This window comes from Aquarana catesbeiana, linkage group LG01 (genome assembly GCF_042186555.1).
Source record: "Aquarana catesbeiana isolate 2022-GZ linkage group LG01, ASM4218655v1, whole genome shotgun sequence".
NCBI classification, from domain to species: Eukaryota; Metazoa; Chordata; class Amphibia; order Anura; family Ranidae; genus Aquarana; species Aquarana catesbeiana.
Window position 1 is genome coordinate 60,691,748 of NC_133324.1, and position 21,663 is coordinate 60,713,410.

At 40.6% G+C, this 21,663-nt stretch overlaps 1 protein-coding gene across 3 annotated transcripts in view; it reads left to right on the forward strand.

The window, feature by feature from the left end:
• DYM (dymeclin) overlaps window positions 1-21,663 on the forward strand; it is a 566,463-nt gene that overhangs the window by 386,651 nt on the left and 158,149 nt on the right. For all 3 annotated transcript variants that reach the window (XM_073619238.1, XM_073619231.1, XM_073619222.1), the window contains one exon: window positions 11,490-11,592. In XM_073619238.1, the coding sequence (XP_073475339.1) occupies window positions 11,490-11,592 (103 nt within the window). The remainder of the gene's footprint in view (window positions 1-11,489; window positions 11,593-21,663) is intronic.

A 21,663-nucleotide genomic window follows, 5' to 3' on the forward strand; every position in this document is an offset into this window, starting at 1 on the left:
AGATAGCAGAGGAATGAGGGAGCAGACAGAAATCACACTAGGTGCTTTTGGATTGATACAAGTACACACTATAGAAGGATATGCTTTATTTTTAATTTCAGGGGTTCAAAACCATTTTAAGCTATGAAATACATCAAAGAGTAGTACTCTTGGGGGGCAGAAGTAACTGAAATGAATACTTAAAGATAACTGCCATGAAAATGTTTGCAAGCTTTTCAGGGGCATGGTCTCTTACGAGTGTATAAAAATGGGGTCCTTTTATTGACCAGTATTGATTATTGAAATGGCTTTGTTGTGCCTATACTGCTCTTTTAATCTGTTCCCATCTCCCCACATATTTGGCCATTAGTGAGAGTGATGGTGCTATGATATTGATGTCATAACAGAGATATAGAGATGTTTCTGCAGACCTCACGCTTAACACAAACACTGAACCAGCCCGCTCACGTGATTGCTAATGTTACATTCTAGGAAAAGTGTTTTGATAGATTTCTTCTTTCCGTTATGCAAGCGCTATAAACATGTAGGAATGACGAACTGCTCATTGGCCGATTTAAAATATGGAGCTCGTTTGTGGGCTGACCAAACACCATATTTACTGTGTATTTATTAGACTGATTATTTCTGTAGGGGTTGTGAGGGCAGTATCCATGCAGGTGTCCTTTTGTCAGCTTCTGACGGTTGGGGGTTACAAGGATGTCCAAGGCAGAGATGGCACATAGAATCCCATTGGTGTATTGCAGCCTCTGCCCCATGCCCTCGTAAATCTCTTAGGATCCATCCCAGGAGCACAGACTGTATATAAGATTCCATGATCACCTCGGTTGGCATCTCCTGATTCTGAGCTCAGAAGCCTCATTTCCATTCCTTGTACTCACAGCTTTGTAATTGCTGTCATTTTCTGTAGCTATGGACACAGTTGAGGATAAACTCCTAATTAATTTCCATAGCACGGTTTCCCCTTGCAAATTAATAAGCTCTGCTACTTTCTATGAGCGTGCCATAGTCTCAATACACCAGCCCTTTGGTTATAGTGAAGGACCGTGTTTGCTTTTTAGCTTACAAGATAAGTCACAGGTACAGAAACGTGCTGTAACCTTTAGACACCTTTCACACTAAGGCGGTTTTTAGGCGCTTTAGTGCTGGAAATAGCCTCTGCTAAGCGCCTGAAAACTGCCTCCCATTCATTCAAGTGTGACTTTTCACACTGGGGTGGTGCGCTTGTGGGACATTCCAAAAAGGCCTGCAAGCAGCATCTTTGGGACGGGTTGGGAGTGCTGTATTTAGAGCTCCCAAAACGCCCTACTCATTGGAATGAATAGGCAGCGCTTCCGAAACGCCTGAAAAGCAAGTTGGAAGTGCCTGAAAAACACCTCTCAATGCTCAGTGCTCACTGGGGCGCTGCGCTGACAGGACGTTAAAGTCCTGCAAGCAGCGTCTTTGGGGCGGTGGAGGAACGGTGTATACGCAGCTCCTCCAATGCCACTGCCCATTGAAATGAACTTTCTTTACATATACTGGTCTTTCTCCTCTAGTTACCAATTAATAAAAAAATTAAACAAAACATTTTTATTCTTCTGGTATTGCTGAGATAAAGAGGGAGCAAGCTGGCTAGCGTCTTCCATTTGGATGTGGTTGGGGCTGCTTCACAAGGGGGATTCCAGGGAACAAACCTGTTAGATACGGGATGGTTCTGAACTTGGCCCCTTTAATTCTGAAGATGCAGAAACCATATTTATCGGTACTTTCAAAGGGATAAACTTGTAAAAAGTGTCAGTGTAAAGCACTAGTGCTTGCTACCTTAGGAACAATATTGGGACCTTAGGTGAGGATGGGGGGCATTGGCTGGCTTGAGTTTAGGAACACTCTACAAAAGCGAAACTACAGTATTGCAATTCAATTTGTCTCGGTGATCCTTTTCATACAAATCAGCCTCTGTCATTCTGTAATGTCACTGGAATGCGTATGCAGCAAAAAAAAGGTTTCTGATATATAAATATTGTCTGGCTCTTGCTGGTACACAGTTGCAGACCTGAGCTGCCTGTCTGACCTACTTTATAGTCTACTGATTCAGACACTGAAGCACAGCTGATGCTCAGCCAGATTAAAACTGATTGCAGAGGTAATGGCTGAGCTGTGTCTGTACAAAGGAAGAGGGGGGTGTATGTTCATTCACCTTACTTTTATAACACCGATCTATTCTTACCCTTAGTAAAGTCTCATCATCACTATCATTACTAGCTGCCAATTATAAGTTGGCCTCAAAAGAGTTGTGAATCTTGCGATACTGGGATGCCCTACTTATTGTAACTTTTATATATGCAGAGCCTGTGGTGGGTATCTGCAGATAACTAAAAAAAAAAATAATAATTCTTGTTGACAGTTCTTAGGGCACAGGAAGAGGAAGGGGAATATGAAAGATCATTTTTGCATAGTTCTTTCATTTGACTGTAGATATTAACTGGTTGCCTACCGGGGCACATTTTTAAATTTTTTTTGCACACGTAAATCTGCATTTTGTTGCTAGAAATTTTATTTCGAACCCCAAACAGTATATATTTTTTGAAATCTGGGCCCTGGAGAATAAAATAATGGCTGTTGCAATTTTTTACTTTCAATATTTTTTATCGAGTTAACCAGAGAAGATTACAGAAACAGACAATATATTAGAAACCAACGCCAAAGGCATCGTGATAAGGCTTAACAGGTATAATAACATATGCATCTAACAAAGGAAAATACTTTTTGCAAATGAAACCTGACTGGAAGGATTTAAGAAAAAGCAAAAATTACCCCCCAATGAGCTTTTTTCAAGCTTAGCAGGACACCTTTATGAGAAGTCCATGGGGGCATATCCCAATACCCCCTGATTAATAGAACGCATCCTTACAAAACAACATTATCTGCATCTGCTGAATATAGTATGTCATATACCTGGACCCATAGAGCCCTACTCTCAACATAATGTCTAAACTTGGCATGGATAGGAAGAAGACAATGCCCCCCAAGCTAAGCAGTTTAGCCTTCTTAGTTTTACGAATACGGCTCTAGTTTACTTGTGAAATAATGGTATTAAGGTGAGCAGGTCATCAAAATACCTTTTGGAGCTTACCCACTCCGGTAACCAGATACCTGGGGAGTCGTCGCCCCCCTGAGTCTGATCAACGTGAAGTGGGCAGCACAGTGGTGTAGTGGGTAGCACTTTCACCTAGCAGCAAAAAGGGTCGCTGGTTCGAATCCTGACCACAACACCATCTGCCTGGAGTTTGCATGTTCTCCCTGTGCCTGCGTGGGTTTCCTCCGAGTACTCCGGTTTCCTCCCACACTTACACGCTTATAGGTTAATCGGATCCTGTCTAAATTGGCCCCTAGTATATGAATGAATGTGAGTTAGGGACCTTAGGTTGTAAGCTCCTTGAGGGTAGGGACTGATGTGAATGTACAATGTATATGTAAAGTGCTGCGTAAATTGACAGCGCTATATAAGTAACTGAAATAAATAAATGATATGAGATCAAAGGATAACTTCCAGAAGTGGGTGAGCTCCTCTCGGCCAATGATGCGTAGAGGTAAGATCGGGAGGACAAAAATCCACCTTGTTCGGCTGTTGCAATTTTTTATGTCACATGATATTTGTGCAGCTATTTATCAAACGCTATTTCTCAGGAAAAAAACACAAATAGATAAATGTTGGTGCACACAAGCACAATATAATACCCAATTATATGGTAAAATATAAAAGATTAACCTCTTCCCATCAGGACATTTATGTACTCTACATCAGAGGTGATGTGATTTAGGGGGCTATGCATTTATCCCTAAAAAAAAAATATACACTATATTGCCAAAAGTATTGGGACACCTGCCTTTACACACATGAACGTTAATGGCATCCCAGTCTTAGTTCGTAGGGTTCAATAATGAGTTGGCCCACCCTTTGCAGCTATAACAGCTTCAACTCTTCTGGGAAGGCTGTCCACAAGGTTTAGGAGTGTGTCTATGGGAATGTTTGACTATTCTTCCAGAAGTGCATTTGTGAGGTCAGGCACTGATGTACGAGAAGGCCTGGCTCACAGTCTCCACTCTAATTCATCCCAATGGTTTTCTATCGGATTGAGGTCAGGACTCTATGCGGGTCAGTCAAGTTCCTCCACCCCAAACTCTCTTATCCATACTATATTGCCAAAAGTATTGGGCCACCTCTCCAAATCATTTGGTGGAGGGGGGATTATGGTGTGGGGTTGTTTTTCAGGGGTTGAGCTTGGCCCCTTAGTTCCAGTAAAGGGAACTCTTAAGGTGTCAGCATACCAAGACGTTTTGGACAATTTCATACTCCCAACTTTGTGGGAACAGTTTGGAGATGGTCCCTTCCTGTTCCAACATGACTGTGCACCAGTGCACAAAGCAAGGTCCATAAAGGCATGAATGAGCGAGTTTGAGGTGGAGGGACTGGCCTGCACAGAGCCCTGACCTCGACTTGATAGAACACCTTTGGGATGAATTAGAGCGGAGACTGCGAGCCAGGCCTTCTCGTCCACATCAGTGCCTGACCTCACAAATGTGCTTCTGGAAGAATGGTCAAACATTCCCATAGACACACTCCTAAACCTTGTGGACAGCCTTCCCAGAAGAGTTGAAGCTGTTATAGCTGAAAAGGGTGGGCCAACTCGATATTCAACCCTACAGACTAAGACCGGGATGCCATTAAAGTTCATGTGCGTGTCAAGGCAGGCGTTCAAATACTTTTGGCAATAAAATGTATCTGAGCCCAAAGACAAACATTTTCAAATTGCAGCTTACCAGCCCTGAGAAATGTTGGGTTCAATAGTTTTCTTTACTTTTTCTCTTTTTATTTTCACTTTGAATGGTTACACACACTTGTCTGTTTTATCTTTGGAGTGGCCATGGTTGTCACCCAGGCTGCTCCTCTGATTTGTACTACAAAGATACCCTACTCTTCATCTCCAGGACTTCTAAGGTCTTGTAAGCTGCAGTGTATTAAATAAATGTTCTTGGGTCTAGGTAAGCTTTTACCTTTGTCACCCCTGCCTTCAGTGTGAGTCAGATCTCTGATTTAAATTGACAGGGTCGGAAATTTTAAATCTAATTGGTAGCTGTGGGCAGCACAGAGATCCAAGGTGAGAAAGGTCAGATGAGATCAGACAGGTAAGCCCAGGACTAGTATCAGATCTCCTTACACTGTGCAGACTGTACCTGATTCATACATAGTTCATCCCATGTGTGTGGAATCTCCATAGATAGAGAAACTCAGATCAACTAGTCCCTCGGGAGGTGTCACCATATATTCTACATGCAAACTGATATTTCTTGCACATACAGTAAACATTAAGCTCAATTTTCTCATAGGTGGGCAGTCCACATTCCCTAAATCGTCCTAATGTGACGGATATTCCTATACCTCTATTTGTTGAAGTCAGAAATTGATTGTCAGGATCTAAATGGCAATTACAATTAGATTGTACAATCTACTAAGTTTAGATGGAGTTGTATACAAAATGTGGGTTCTAAGCAGTATCAGTGTCACTAAACCCACATCATAAAAAACGATCAATAAATGGTGTATTACATGCTGTTCATACTTACTCGGTCACTATGAGATTCATTTTCTATATTCTGCAAGAAACCTTGTTGATCTTGCTGCTCTCTATCTCCCCCTTCTGTTCATATCCCCAATGCAGCTAAAGTTTTTGCAGAGCAGCGTTGACAGCTCTGCACATGCTCAGTTTTCAGTGAGTTTCTATGCTGAGCATTTCCTCCCCATCACATCTGAGCAGCACATGTGACTATAGAATCACACATGTGGGCGTATACGCAGTGGTAAATGACAGCCCACTCCCTCCATCCTCCTCTATGCTCACTAACCAGCTAAACACAATGGGGGCGGTATTTGGCGTGTAGATTGATGGAGGCTTCACCTCCCTCTTATTCTAAGACGTAGGCTGGAGGAGGGTTTGAAACAGGAAAATCTGGATGCCGCACACCGGATAAAGTTGAAAACATCTTCTTTATTGTAAAACTTGGATCATAAAAAACAGGACAATCAGGCGGGTGGTACAGACACAGCTGATGCGTTTCACGCTCTAGTTCGAGCGCTTACTCATGGTCAGCTATGAGTAAGCGCTCGAACTAGAGCGCGAAACGCGTCAGCTGTGTCTGTACCACCCGCCTGATTGTCCTGTTTTTTATGATCCAAGTTTTACAATAAAGAAGATGTTTTCAACTTTATCCGGTGTGCGGCATCCAGATTTTCCTGTTTCAAACCCTGCTTCAATTTGCATTTAGCCAGCACCTGGGACTCCTCTCCTCTGAAGGATTCACTAACACACACCTGAAAGCAAGTTCTCCTGAGCGGTGATTTATTTTCTCTGTCACGTAGGCTGGAGGGGCGCGACGCAGCCTGTGACTGGCAGAAATCCGCCCATACCATTTTATTGCTAAAAAATAATAAAGATTTTATTTCAAATATATATTTGTATGATAACTTAAACCTGTTTATTCATTTTTGTATTGCAAAGGCTGCTTTTTTATTTTAAAAATGTGACCAGAATCAGAGGACTAGAAGTTCTTCCTGCTTATGTTTCCCTGCAGATAGGCTGGGAAAGATCTGGGTCATGTAAAAGCTGTATATCAATTAGGAAAAATTACTTAGATTTTTATTTTTAATAAAAATTATTAGTGCCATCATCCATATACAGAAATAGAAGGGACAATTTAAATCTAAACAGTGTGTGTTTAGTATTACTTTAAACCCAAAATCAATAAAGTAATATTGTAGTTAAAGCGTAGTTCCGCCAAAAGAAAAAAAATTAAAGTCCGCAGCTTCAAAAAGTGTAGACAAAAGGGAAAAGGTCTGGTGTCACCCGCAAACCAACTCCATCCCAATATATGTAACAAAAAACAGGAAATCGCCCCGGGACTGTGAATGCGGTTAGCCAACAATTAACAGAGTAAATGCAGTCTCAAAATGTATTAAAATTGTCATGCAAACATAAACATGAATCATAGCCAAGCCACTGAAATGATACATACAGTAAAAAAATGTCACGTATCATGATATAGAATGATATAGAATGTAAATTGCAAAGTACCCCAATGTGTTTCGCAAGACCATGCTCGCTTCATCAGGGGTAGATGCTTGTGTAGGACATCTGTAGGGGGTATGCGTTTCGCAAGACCATGCTCGCTTCATCAGGGGTAGATGCTTGTGTAGGACATCTGTAGGGGGGTACGCGTTTCGCAAGACCAAGCTCGCCTCATCAGGGGTAGATGCTTGTGTAGGACATCTGTAGGGGGTACGCGTTTCGCAAAACCATGCTCGCTTCATCAGGGGTAGATGCTTGTGTAGGACACCTGTAGGGGGTATAATGAACCAAATAAATATCAGCACAGACATGGTATCGTGACAATTAGTCAAGAGGTTCCAAAACGCATGGCTCCAAAACTCACCAAAGGCTGGATCAGACTACTAATTGCTTGATAACCAGAGGCGGCAGTAATGAGCATCCAGCTCGGGAGCTGAGGAGGCAGAGGAAAAACCAACCCAACAGAGCACAAACGGGGGGCCAGACATGGCCGGGATAGATGTTGTCATAAAAGCATAGAAACAAAGGAGTATAAGATAGAAGTATGTATATGCATGAACCAAACTGGTTCAATAATGGTATGAGCTAAGAATCTAGGGGACAATAGGGAGAAAAAAAAAATCATCTCATTTTTTATTTCACGGTCTCCAAGTTTCCAAGTCCATTTAGCTTTGAACAACATTCATATGTGTATATATATTTTTTTCATTACATTGTATACTTCATGGTTGCTCTGTTGGTATAGTACCAACTTTCATACATATATTCTTATCTTAGCTGACATATACAATGGACTTGGATACATGCTATACGGGACACACACTCTATCACACTGTTTTTGTCATATTTTCTTTATTTTATTTATTTATTTATTTTCTCTCTATTGTCCCCTAGATTCTTAGCTCATGCCATTATTGAACCAGTTTGGTTCATGCATATACATACTTCTATCATATACTACTTTACTTCTATGCTGTTATGACAGCATCTATTGATACATATGCATTTATGCACTGGTCCAAATCATTTCCTGGAGGGGGGATTATGGTGTGGGGTTGTTTTTCAGGGGTTGGGCTTGGCCCCCTAGTTCCAGTGAAGGAAACTCTTATGGTGTCAGCATACCAAGACATTTTGGACAATTTCATGCTCCCAACTTTGTGGGAACAGTTTGTGGGGATGGCCCCTTCCTGTTCCAACATGACTGAGCACCAGTGCACAGAGCAAGGTCCATAAAGACATTAATGAGCGAGTGTGGGGTGGAGGAACTTGACTGGCCTGCACAGAGTCCTGACCCCAACCCAATAGAACACTTTTGGGATGAATTAGAGAGGAGACTGGGAGCCAGGGCTTCTTGTCCAACATCAGTGCCTGACCTCACAAATTCACTTCTGGAAGAATGGTCAAACATTCCCATAGACACACTCCTAAACCTTGTGGACAACCTTCCCAGAAGAGTTGAAGCTGTTATAGCTGTAAAGGGTGGGCCAACTCAATATTGAACCCTACAGACTAAGACTGGGATGCCATTAAAGTTCATGTGCGTGTAAAGGCCAAAATACGTTTGACAATATAGTGTATCTACACCACAACGCTTTATCTGTGTGGGAAAAATGAAGGAATGTTTTGGATATTAAAATTGTGTGCTGTGATTAGATTTTGGTCCAGATAGGCTCCTCGGCGAGACCTCGCACCGCCGGCACGCTGGATTCACAAAGGCCATAAAGCAAACGGCTGCCGGTTTAAAAATAAATCTCCTGCCCAGCTTGTTCGGCCTGTGTGTATGCAAACTTTATAAATATTTTGTCTTCGTAGCTAAGAGTATTTAGTTTCAGGAATTTTCCACACCAGTTTCCCCACTCTCTGGTTTTATTGGGAAATCCTGTTTATGGTAGAGCAATAGTACATACTTTTCATTTCGGATAGATGAAGGTGGAGCAGTGTGCTGCAATGGATCTCTTTATAAAGATTTAAACATTACAACAGACTTTCAAGAAAGTTGGCAAGGAAAGAAACAGTATTGGTTGCCTTCAGAAAGGACTTGGGCTCCATCTGCCTTTTTCGTTGCTGTTTAAAAAAAAAAAATCGAAGTCACGCTGTGATGTCACAGACTTTTGGTTCTCAGTATTTCCCTGCAAACACAATTCCTTTCTGGCAGCTGCTATGTGCTGCACTGTGCACATTGGTCAGGTATATTCCAGTTAGGCCTTGTTCACATGGGTGTACTGCCGCGTACAGCCGTGCAAGGGCTGTTTGTGTCTGCATGGGAATATCTCATGCATCCCAATCACTGTAATGGTGCAGCGCTATTCCTCCATATACTCTTATATATTATTAACTAGAATAAAAAAAATATAAAACAATATAAAAAAAATCCAAAAGTGCACCTTTATATTTAATAGTGTATGTATGTATGTATGTATATATATATATATATATATATATATATATATATATATATATGTATATATATATATATGTATATATAATTTGTGTGTGTGTGTGTATATATATATATATATATACATATATATATATATATATATATATATGTGTGTGTGTGTATATATGTATAATTTGTGTGTGTGTGTGTATATATATATATATATATATATATATATATATATATATATTGCGTGTGTGTGTGTGTGTATATATATATATATATATATATATATATATATATATATATATATATATATAATTTATTCTTCTATTTATTTTGCCATGTTGTATCCTATAAGGTTGCGCTCTCACCTGATGAATATGACTTCTCAGTATAGGTCAAACAACGCTTTTTTGTATGTGTGTTTCTTCACTCATTCACATTCATCATCTCCCCAGTATAGCATGTAAAAATAAAAAAAAAATGGTGCTTATCCTTCTATACTGGGTGATCTTCTTAAAATATAATAAAAAATACACTGTGCTCAAATATATCTTAACCACTTAAGGACCGAGGCCCCTTTCTGAGATTTGGTGTTTACAAGTTAAAAACAGTTTGTTTGTTTTTTTGCTAGAAAACTACTTAGAACCCCAAACATTATATATATTTTTTTCTAACACCCTAGAGATTAAAATGGCAGTCGTTGCAATACTTTGTCACACCGTATTTGCGCAGCGGTCTTGCAAGCGCACTTTTTTTGGAAAAAATTCACTTTTTTTGAATAAAAAAAATAAGACAACAGTAAAGTTAGCCCAATTCTTTTTTTTATATTGTGAAATATAATGTTACGCTGAGTAAATTGATACCCAACATGTCACACTTCAAAATTGCGCCCGCTCGTGGAATGGCGACAAACTTTTACCCTTAAAAATCTCCATAGGCGACGTTTAAAAAATTCTACAGGTTGCATGTTTTGAGTTACAGAGGAGGTCTAGGGCTAGAATTATTGCTCTCGCTCTAATGATTGCGGTGATACCTCACATGTGTGGTTTGACCACCGTTTTCATAGCGGGCGCTACTCACGTATGAGTTTGCTTCTGTGCGCGAGCTTGTCGGGACGGGTTTTTTTTTTTGTTTTTTATTAATTTATTTTTATTATTTTCCATGGTTGTATTTATTTTTACACTGTTTTAAAAAAAAAAAATAATAAAATTGTATCACTTTTATTTCTATTACAAGGAATGTAAACATCCCTTGTAATAGAAAAAAGCATGACAGGACCTCTTAAATATGAGATCTGGGGTCAAAAAGACCTCAGATCTCATATTTACACTAAAATGCAATTAAAAAAAAAGTCATTTAAGAAAATGACATTGAAAAAAAAATGTGCCTTTAAGGCGTACATGATTGGTTGATGAAAGTCAGCAGAGCTTCTGCTCATTTACTAAACTCTGGAGCAACTGCTCTTGCCGTGTGCAACTGCACTTTCCAACCCCTTAGACTTTGCACAAATTTTGATTTGAGAAATCCTCTGACTTTCTGCCACAGTGACGTCACCAGGACAGGAAGTTAATCGAAATCTTCCCAAGGAGACATGAACAGGACAAAAAATTTAACTGGGGTTCTAAACATTCACTGCCAAAACGAATATAGATTTTAACTAGAGATAATTTTTATGTGAAAAAATATTAGAGACATGCAGTTTTGGGATTCCTCATTTCAAGCTGTTTACACGTGAACCAGTAGAGAATAACTTTTAGACTGTATTTGGCCTTTAAGTGATCATTTGTACAGATAACATTTTTTGTAAAAGGTTAGCTATGAAAAAACATTTCCAAACAGGTCCATAAATCTGGAAATTTGAAGAATCTTCTTTTTCAGTAACCAGTGGTATTTCTGGGATCTTGTATTAAACCCGGCTCCCATGAAAGAATAGAGACCTATCTGGGTTTTATCTCTCAGTATTAATTACTTTTTTTTTCTTGTCTTTTCCTTCTCTTTAGTTTGTTTGCGTTGCTATCTAAAAAGCACAACAAAGTCCTGGAGCAAGCCACACAGTCTCTTCGAGGACAGCTTGGCTCGGATGACTCTCCACTTCCTGACTACGTGAGTATCAAACTGAAAACCGGTGCGTGAGAACATTTCTTTGGGCTCGTCATCGACACTCGCTGTCGTGGTTGTCAGTCTGTCGGAACGAGACCAGAAACCCAACCTCGAGACTCAGAAAATGACTTCATGTCTTGCATGTGGTTTACTGTGTAAACAGATGTGAGAAAACTGAGCCATAGGTGACAGGGAACTGTCACTGTAATGAGCACATTTGTGATGGGACAGTGCCTTTCTCGTCTGATTTATTGATTAAAGTACATCTCCACTCTAGTCTCTTGTTCTATACCATGTAAGTTTCTTATAAAAATTCCTCTCTTACTTACCTATTTTCAGCAGTCTTTTGGCTGGTCACAAGCTGTCCTCTGCCCTTCCTTTTAGTGTTGGGAGTGGGCAATACTGAATACTACAGAGAATGGCGCTTATGTATTAACATGGGCTCCATTCTCTGCAGTATTTTTCCTGTAGGCCCAGGCTGGAATGGTGGCACACCACACAAGGGCCAGGAAAGATGAGCGGTGGCCAGTTTTAGAGGAGGAACACGAAGAGCACTGCTGCAGTGAGGACACAGTAAATAGTACTTTGGTACATGTTCACCATTTACATAAGTTCTGCCCCCAAAGGGGCTTTAATTCTACATTCCCTTCTACAGTTCTGTAAACACGCTCTAGGGCAGTGATGGCGAACCTTGGCACCCCAGATGTTTTGGAACTACATTTCCCATGATGCTCAACTTCACTGCGGAGTGCTTGAGCATCATGGGAAATGTAGTTCCGAAACGTCTGTGGTCCCAAGGTACGCCATCACTGCTCTAGAGTCCTAAGCATCAGTCCGCTCATATATGTAAAGGCCCATGTACAGCTGGCACTAATACAGAGGTCTGGCTACCATGAAAATCATGGAGCTAGGAATAGAGGCTTTATCTCACCCAAAGCTCTTTAAGGCCTCCGGGCTCCAGGGCCTAGAACAGAACTTATTAGGGATTCTGAGAAAACAGAAAGCTTTTGTTCTGAGTTCTCCAGTAGCTTGGGCTAACGGGACAATATTGCAGAGAGCACTGCAATATAATTATGCAGTGCTAGTCTGTTCGGCATTCTGGACCTATATATACAGAAAAAAATATAAATGGGGAGAGGGGAAGCTGTCAATGGGGGGGGGGATCGAGTTTGGAGCTCCACTTTATAATAAGCGTCCTAGTTGTGAGCATTAGAACTTGCTTTTGTGTGTAATGCATAAAATGTATTATTTTTTTTTTTTTTTTTTTTTGTTTCACCATATAGTGGCCATTGTGGGTATTTTTAATCTAGCCACTCATAGGCCCTGTCTGTCCATTCTCTCTTTTTTCCTTGTGACACGCCGCCTGTAATGGAGTAAATAAAGGCCGCTTTTTAAGTCCCTCTTTGATTCTCCAGTTAATTTAGCTGTCAAATAAAAAGCAGCTGTCCCTCTCGTTCTGTCTCCACGGCTCCTAAATCATAAGAGAGAAGGCCTGAGCCCCCAGCAGCATCTGGAACTGATAGAACGTTATAAAACCCAGTTAAAAGGGGGGAAAAAAAAAAGAGGCAATGTTTGTTTTATGTGGGATGAAATGATTTTATTCGAGGCGCTTTAATTCGGCCATTAGGAGGGTTATTAAAAAAGCCGAATTACAAAGAGAGCGTTTTTCTATTTTTACAAAGATCTCTGTCTATTATTTTTGTTTCCTTTTCACCGTATCAGATTACACCCAAAAAAGACAGATAGACAGTCTACAGTGTTCCTGCCGAGGCCTTAAAATCTTGGCACACGAGTCTGCCAAAAAAATAGTTGGTTTGCTTTTTAATTTTTAGCAGTGAAGGCATTTAGAGAATATTACCAGTTAGCATAAACCAAAATTAAAGTGGACCTGTCGTTAACTTTACAAATTTGCATGAATAAATTCCTGATATGTCACAGTATAATGTATATAATATGTCATAGTATACAGCAGAAGTGTCATATTTTAGTTGAACTCCACCTTCCTTCATTATAAAGCTGTCTTTGAGCTCCAGTGACATTGCCTAGGCTGAGATGATGTCATCAGTCTGCTGCAGGCAAGTGGAAGAATTTTTTTCATCTTCACTCCCCCAGTGATCAGATCGCAACAATTTACCTTTGTAGCAAGTCCACAAATCGAGAGGCTCTGTGTCAGAGCCATTGTGTGTACAGAACAAAATGGATACTGCATAGTACAGATTACCATAGGCCCCTGCTGTGAAAACTTTAATTTTTTTTTTTTTTTTTTTTTAATCATATTTGCCTCCCAACCACATAAGGTTCCTAAATAAAAGAAATGTGTCAGTTTATAGTAAGCAATTCTCTCTTTTTCTGAATTGATTAAAAGAGATTCTTTATAGAACCAAAAGAGAAAAGGCACACTGAAAAATAGATTTGATCTAAAACATGCAGAGACATATTATTAATTTACTATCCTAATTTCTTAAAGCTGATCTCTGGATGCCCGGGAAATTTCCCCTTGGAGTAAGGCTGCACCCACGTTGTAAGGTTTACCTTTGCATTTAGTCTAGGGGAACGATAAAAGCAATTTACTTACCGGATCCTCCACTCTCCTGGCAGATGGAGCTCCCCCATGCCCCTTAGCACCTTTATGGTCAGTGCAGAGCTATGGTTATCGATCTCAATGACATCAGAAGACCTTAGACCGCCAGGAACTTGGGAAGAAGATCCTGTAGAGAACGGTTTAACAGGGCAGAGGAGCTTACAGGGCGGAGGATCAGGAAGTAAATCTACTTTTCCATGCCCTCTAGACTAGGGGTCTCAAACTGGTGGCCCTCCAGCTGTTGTGAAAATACAAGTCCCATGAGGCATTGCAAGGCTGACAGTTACAAGCATGACTCCCACAGGCAGAGGCATGATGGGACTTGTTACGCAACAGCTGGAGGGCCACCAGTTTGAGACCCCTGCTCTAGACCTAAATGAGCAGTTGATCTTTGCAGCGCATGGGCACAGGCCAACTTCAAGGGAGAAATTTCAGGTTTCCTAGAGTTCAACTTTAAATGCTTATCATGATGGGGAGCTTTTGGTGTCCGTCAGTGCTTTATGAATGTTCTTAACTAGCGTTATGATCATGGTAAGACCATAGTACTGCTTTTGAACGGGCCCTAAAGTTTTACTTACAAATGTGGACAAATGTGTTGTTGCCTTTCCATTTAAAAGAAGAATCCACAGTTTTCACAGTTCTGGAAAAACTTGAGACTGACCAAAGTAATTGTTGTTTGTCATTGTTTGTTCCATTTTTAACAAAGTCACACTTTACTTTTGATTTTAATTCAACAGAATATTTGAAGTAATAAAATAAATGAAAATGGCATGGATAAAATTGATGGGTCCATTCTGTAGCTCTCAAAGAGACTTCTTCACCTGATAGTCGGTAGTTTGGCCCACTCTTCTTAAGCAAACTTTTGCAGCTGTCTCAGGATTGAATGTTTCAGATTTTTCCATATATGTTCGGTAGGATTCCAATCAGGCTCAAAAGAAGAACACTTTATAATAGTCCAGTGTTTTGTTTTGGGCCTTTCTTGGTGCTCTTAGCTGTATGTTTTGGGTCTTGTTGGAGGACCCATGACTTGCAACGGAGACAGAGCTTTCCGACACTGGACTGTATGGCTAAATCCAGGTGTCTAATGCACAGATTGAAGGCACTCCCTGGCAAAGCTGCCCCAAAACCTAAGCAGCTCTTCTCCATGTTTCACAGTAGGTACGGTGTTCTTTTTAACAATTTGCTTTTACTTCCTCACATTTCAGGAGGAATGAAGCCTTAGCTTTAAGGATACAAAAAACTAATTTGCAAGTGTCTATTTAAAAGGTCAGTCAAAATTGATAGTTGCTGGAGAATCCAAACCTACTTCTAGACTTTGCTAGTGAGATCTGTGCACTTGAGTTCCCTCAGATCTGACCAGTTTGTAGAGATTCGTGCAGTTAATATAAAGAGGATTTTTATGGATTCTGGAATTTGGTGACCCTATGAATCCTACAAATCCACATAGATTTTCTCAGATGAATCAAAAATGAGTGAATTGGTGACTCTGATTAGATCATCATTACTGCTTAAGCTGGTCACAGATGGATTCAAAGTTTGAAAGACCGCTGCGCAAATACAGTGTGACATAAAATATTGCAATGACCACCATTTTATTCTCTAGGGCCTCTGCTAAAAAAAATGTATATAATGTTTGAGGGTTCTAAGTAATTTTCTAGCAAAAAATACTGATTTTAACTTGTAAGCAACAAGTGTCAGAAAAAGGCTTAGTCTTTAAAAGAAAAGTATGGTTTTATTTTTTTATTTACCCATTATACTTACCTAGGTGGATGCAGCATCTGTCCCCCGGCGCCTCTGCACTGAGAACCGGGCGATCGAACATCGCCGATGGCTCCGTTCTCTCAGCTCCCCAAGCAGAGAGCTGCTGCCTGTCAGTCAGCATCTCTCTTCTCTGCTCCTTCATGCCCATTGGAGTACTGAGCTGTGGAAGGGCGAGGAGCGGCCGTCTCAGGCTCTCAGCGGCTCACTGAGAGGCTGAGACAGGCATCAGTCCAGGCACCTGGTGGATCCAGACTTTGTCGTGATGACGCAGGGCCTGGACTGATTGCTGTTACTTCAGACCGCTCTCTGCTGAAAACGGGTCACAGGAGTGCAAGACGAATTTCACTCCTGTGACCCATAGGAGAAGTCGTTAAACTGACCTCATTTGCAGACTGAAGTTCATCCCTTTGATCTGTAAATGAACAGAAAGATGCAATGTTTCCTTTTATCTCTCAGCGCTGAACAATGTTGTTGATAAACATGCTGCTTTTTTTTTTTTGACAGCTGTGAGCAGGAAACTGCTCTGCACTTGTTACACGAATCATGGAAATGCTGGATTAAGATTGTGTGTGGGGGGGTTGAATCGAGAGTGCCACTTTTTTAACGATTAATCGTTCAGCTCTGTTAACATGTAGTTTGGTTTCTGTTGACCCTGCAGTATCTCTTAGATTGTAAGCTCTAAGGAGCAGGGCCCTCTGATTCCTACTGTATTAAAGTGTATTGTATTTGTACTGTCTACCCTCAAGTTGTAAAGCGCTACGTAAACTGTTGGCGCTATATAAATACTGTATAATAATAATAATAATTTGTTTCAGTGGAGCTTTCTGTATGTCAACACAAGTGCTGAATGCATTCATGTGGACTCGGCCTGTCTTACGCAGGTACTTACGCCCACCTTCCCGATGTGAGCGTCCATTGTTGTTCAGTGAGATCTGGCTTCCAGTACATCCCAGTTCTAACCCTTTTAGCCGCTTGCTGGGAAATAATAAAGACGCTACACTGTATCCAGCAGCATTCCTGTTGGAAAGGTTAACACAACTGAACATACAGGCTGTAAATATTTCAGGGATACAAGCCGGGCGGGAATGTGAACACAGCTCTCTGCTGGTCAGATAACCACCATGGTTTTGCTGGTCTATAATTATCTCCTACGGGAATAGGCATCCTATTGAACTTCTTGTATTTTGTCTGATTTTGGATCAGGTTTGCATCTTATACACCCCCAAGGCTTATAATTGATAAAAACTAAGAACACTTAAAAGTCACTTATACAGATTTGTGTCTGCTGGCTCCCACTGGACACCAATGCTGAGCGTCCCCCATAATGTTTACTTTTGTCCTCTGCCATTACAAAGTCCTACTATGGTGTCATGTTTGCCCAGATAGAATAATAGATAACTGCAAATCCAACCGCCAAAATGTCACATTGAGGGCTCAGAAAGATGGACATAAAATATATCTGAACCCCCAGATGTGATGGCTGCAATAGTTTGATTTTTTTTCTGGCTTTTTTTTTTCTTTCGTTTTCACGTGTTGATCCTGCCAGTAATACTTCCTGACCTAGGGTGACAACACTCACTTTATTGCCCTAATGGATGAGCCGTGTTTTCACCCCAGGATCGAACTACAAAACGCCTCCCCAATGCCTCAAAAAAAATGGGGGGGGGGGGGGGCTGCACAGACAGCACTAAAAAACACTCAGAAGCTCTAACACTCTCCTGCTTTATTCAAATCAACATGAAATGTTTTGGTTAGTGATGGGCTTAATGAGGCATATTTATAAAGCAGTTGGTTTGGCATTCAGCAATGTTTACTGCAGGTTAAAGCGCTATTATGTAAAAGTGAAAAGAGAACTGCTCTTGTGCAACAAATCTCAAGTGAGAAAGCAGCAAGCACTGTATGAGCTATACTATATTATCAAAATTATTGGGACACCTGTCTTTACATGCATATGAACTTTAATAGCATCCCAGTCTTGGTCCATAGGGTTCAATATTGAGTTGGCCTCAACCCGATAGAACAACTTTGGGATTAATTGGAGCGGAGACTGTGAACCAGGCCTTCTAGCCCACATCAGCGCCTGACCTCACAAATGCGTTTGTGACATAATGGTCAAACATTCCCATAGACACACTCCTAAACCTTGTGGGCAGCCTTCCCAGAAGAGTTGAAGCTGTTATAGCTGCAAAGGGTGGGCCAACTCAATATTGAACCCTACAGACCAAGACTGGGATGCCATTACAGTTCATGTGCGTGTAAAGGCAGACGTCCCAATACTTTTGGTAATATAGTGTATTTTTCATAGTCACAAATCATGTAAATCATGTGTGTTGCGCTAATCAATACAGCATATCAATAAGTTTCAGCAATTGCCAAAGAAAATAACATAAAAGTCCACAGTGTATATGAATAAGTAAAAATCTTCCACCCAAGAGTCTTGCCTCGGAAGACGTCACGTATGATGAAACACGTAGAACGGAGCTACATGTTAAAGTCATCGCGCAGCCGGAAGTGACCCGGAAGTTTGTATACTGGCCAGAGGTGCTTTTTTATGCGCAATTATCCTGTGATGCTTGTAAGTACTATTTACATCTAAATAAAAGGATGTTGAGAGGTTTTACACTATGTGAAGCATCTACTCTTGTTTTCCTTCTGAGCATTGGCGGCTGGAGGTGGCATTATCTGAGCAACCAGGGCTACTGTTTGTCCCTGAGGAGTAGTTGGAGAGACGTGGCTGGCATGGATCTTTTTAACAAATGCCCTTTATGACTTCTTTTTTTTTTTTTTTTTTTTTTTTTAGGGGGTCATGTTTGTCTGGTAAACCTTTATTTTTAGCCATTTGTTGGAAGTTCCTGGTCTGTCTTGACACCTATTTCAACTTTCTTGGGTGAAAGATTTTCCCTTAGTCATACACACAGTGGTATTAAACCCAAAAGTAAAAATCATTAGATGTGGAGGCCGCATTAGATTTCCTTTTTTTATATGCTTTTTCCCCTCTGTTTTCAACTGGTAAATAGAAAGTGTACAACATGTTGTTTAAAATGTACCAAAAAAAAAGGTCATTTTGAAATTGATGGCAACAACACGTCTTGATGGCAACAACACGGCATATACTCCGGCAAGAATTGGACAATGTTCCTCTCACAAAACTCCAGAAACTGGTCTCTTCATTTCCCAGAAGTTTACAGAGTGTTGTTAAAAGAAGAGGGAACGAGAGAAATGTGGCCCTGACCCAAATTTTTTGGAATCAAGTTTGTACTTTGCCAGCTTTTTGTTGTCATGTCGCAACTTTTGAGACATGTTGCTGCCCTCAATTTCAATTTTAATTTTTTATTTTCCTTAAAATGGTACATTTTCTCAATTTAAACATTTTGTATGTTTTCTGTTGTGTAAAAAAAAAAAAATTTGAGATTTGAAAAGTATTGCATTCAGTTTTTTTTGTAGATTTTAAACTGCGTCCCAACTTTTTTGGAATTGGTCGGCTTGTAGATCAGCAGTAGCATGCAATGCCAAGCTTCAGCAAGCAAGGCTAGAAGACTATTAGCATGCATTTAAAAGGGTATTTTTTCAAGAGATAAAACTTTAAACACTTGCTTACTGGGTACTTTTAACCCCTTCCTGCCCAGGGCCAATTTTCAGCTTTCAGCGCTGTCACACTTTGAATGACAATTGCGCGGTCATCCAACACTGTACTCACTGTCTTTATTCAGCCTTACCAACTATGTCACCATCTAAGTCAGAATTTGCAATTGAAGTATAATAACCAAAATATTGAACAACAAGCAAGTAGAAGTGGGAAAGCCCCGTTAAAGGTGACTTTCAGGTAAACGTTAGAAGAACTCAAGAAACACAATAGCTTTAATTTAAAGAGAGAACCATAAATTACAAGATGGTGTATCTGAAAAAGGTTTAAAATTGCATTAAAAAAAATATGGAAAGGTTTCTGGAACCTTTGAGTACCAAATAATTACATACAGTGCAAGCATGTTGGGGGTCAGGTAATCGTTAGGTTCAGAATAGCCAAAAGAAAACAGCCTTCATGCAATTTGAAGGGTCAGTCCGCTCAAAGCTTGTATCTCAATTTTTAGTAGATGTTAAACTAACTGACAGTTTCTCTGATCTCTTAGGGACGCTACTGGTAAGATCTCAGATCTTCTCCCCCACAGTGCCCATTGGAGCTCCCACTGTCCCTGATGGCTTTTTATTTATTTTATTTTATGAAGAATGTAACAGGAGGTGCTGGAACACGCAAAGGTAGTCAGGAACATCCAAAACTCCCTGGTAGACGGGCACAACTTTGGGAATGATGGCAGAAAGATCTCACTGTTGGAGCATCTAAGATATGTTAATAAACAAGAACCTGCCTTGTCCCATCAAGCAAAGTTGTTCCAATTTTAGCTAAAACACAACTTTTGGGTTGACTGGGCCTTAAAATCCTATATCAAATACCTTGCATATTTCACATCTTGCTGGAAACAGGATATATGGCCTAATCTAATGTGTAACCACTATTTGAGCTTTGTCCATCATCCTATCCATGTGTTCCGAGGAAGTGATGATGTAGAAGTATTTTCTGTTATAAGAAGGCAGTGCTGCACATTCTAGAAGGAGGAACACTCTTGCATTGTGTTCTCCAACCAATGTAATGTTAACAAGCTAGCTAAGTGCTATCCCTAATGATCAAATGACTAAAAACAGAGGGAGGTCATAGGTCATCCTAATGTGGGGCTTGGCAGGTCATAAAACTGTTCAGCTCTCACAAGGATCACAGTTAGTGTTGAAGGCCGGAAAGCACCTTAATGAGGTACAAGAAGCCTCTTCCAGGGGTGACTGGAAACAATTCTAGCAAGAACCAAATGTGATACAACCACAGGACATTTGAAGGCTATGCTGTGCAGAAATTCTGTAGTGTTTCCTAGAATGAGGTCTTTGAGAATGTCTTGCTATTATGTTTTTAGTAATTTTGAGGCGTTTCATATTTGCCTTGCATACTTTTTCTCAGATCTGCAAATCAAGAAAGGTATTTTTCCACTTTTTTTTATACTGTTCAGCTGTGCTTAAAGTTTGTGTTTAAAAAAGACACTCCAGTCCAAACTGAAAATGGGGCTTTGAATATATTTTCAGGGAAGATTGTGTAAATGATCACATCTATTCCTATATGTAGTGCAACTGTCCACCCAACTCGATTTTCATCATTAAGCTGGTGATCTGAGAACCCCTTTTTTATACCTGTTTTAAATGCAGGAGAGCCATTGCCCCCTTCCTGCAGGCTTCTTGTGGTCTCTCACATACAGAAAGCTTCGTGCGTCAAAGTGTCTGGAGTTGGGCCCAACTAACATCTGAGGAGGTCTGGTTGCAGTGGTATATCATTTAGATCCCTTTTTTGTTTTCGGTGAAATAGGGATGCATTATGCCCCCCTAATGCGACCTTTCCAGTCAGGTCCGCCTGTCAAGTTTTTCTGGTGGACCGTTCATCCCCAGGAATTGGCGGATGTAAACTGACCTGTGTCCGTTTACACCTGCCTACCTCCGATCTGATCAGATCTGCTTATAACAAGACGAAGGGTATCCCTGCTCCTCCATGTAGGCGGATCGGATGACAGTCCGTTTACACCCCACCGCCCATAGAAGCTCATACATCCGTCTGCTCTGATCAGCAGTGGATCTGTGAGCGTAACGTAGTAAGACTTTTTTTTTTAATTATTATTATTAATGTCTGTGTCTCCAGTCAG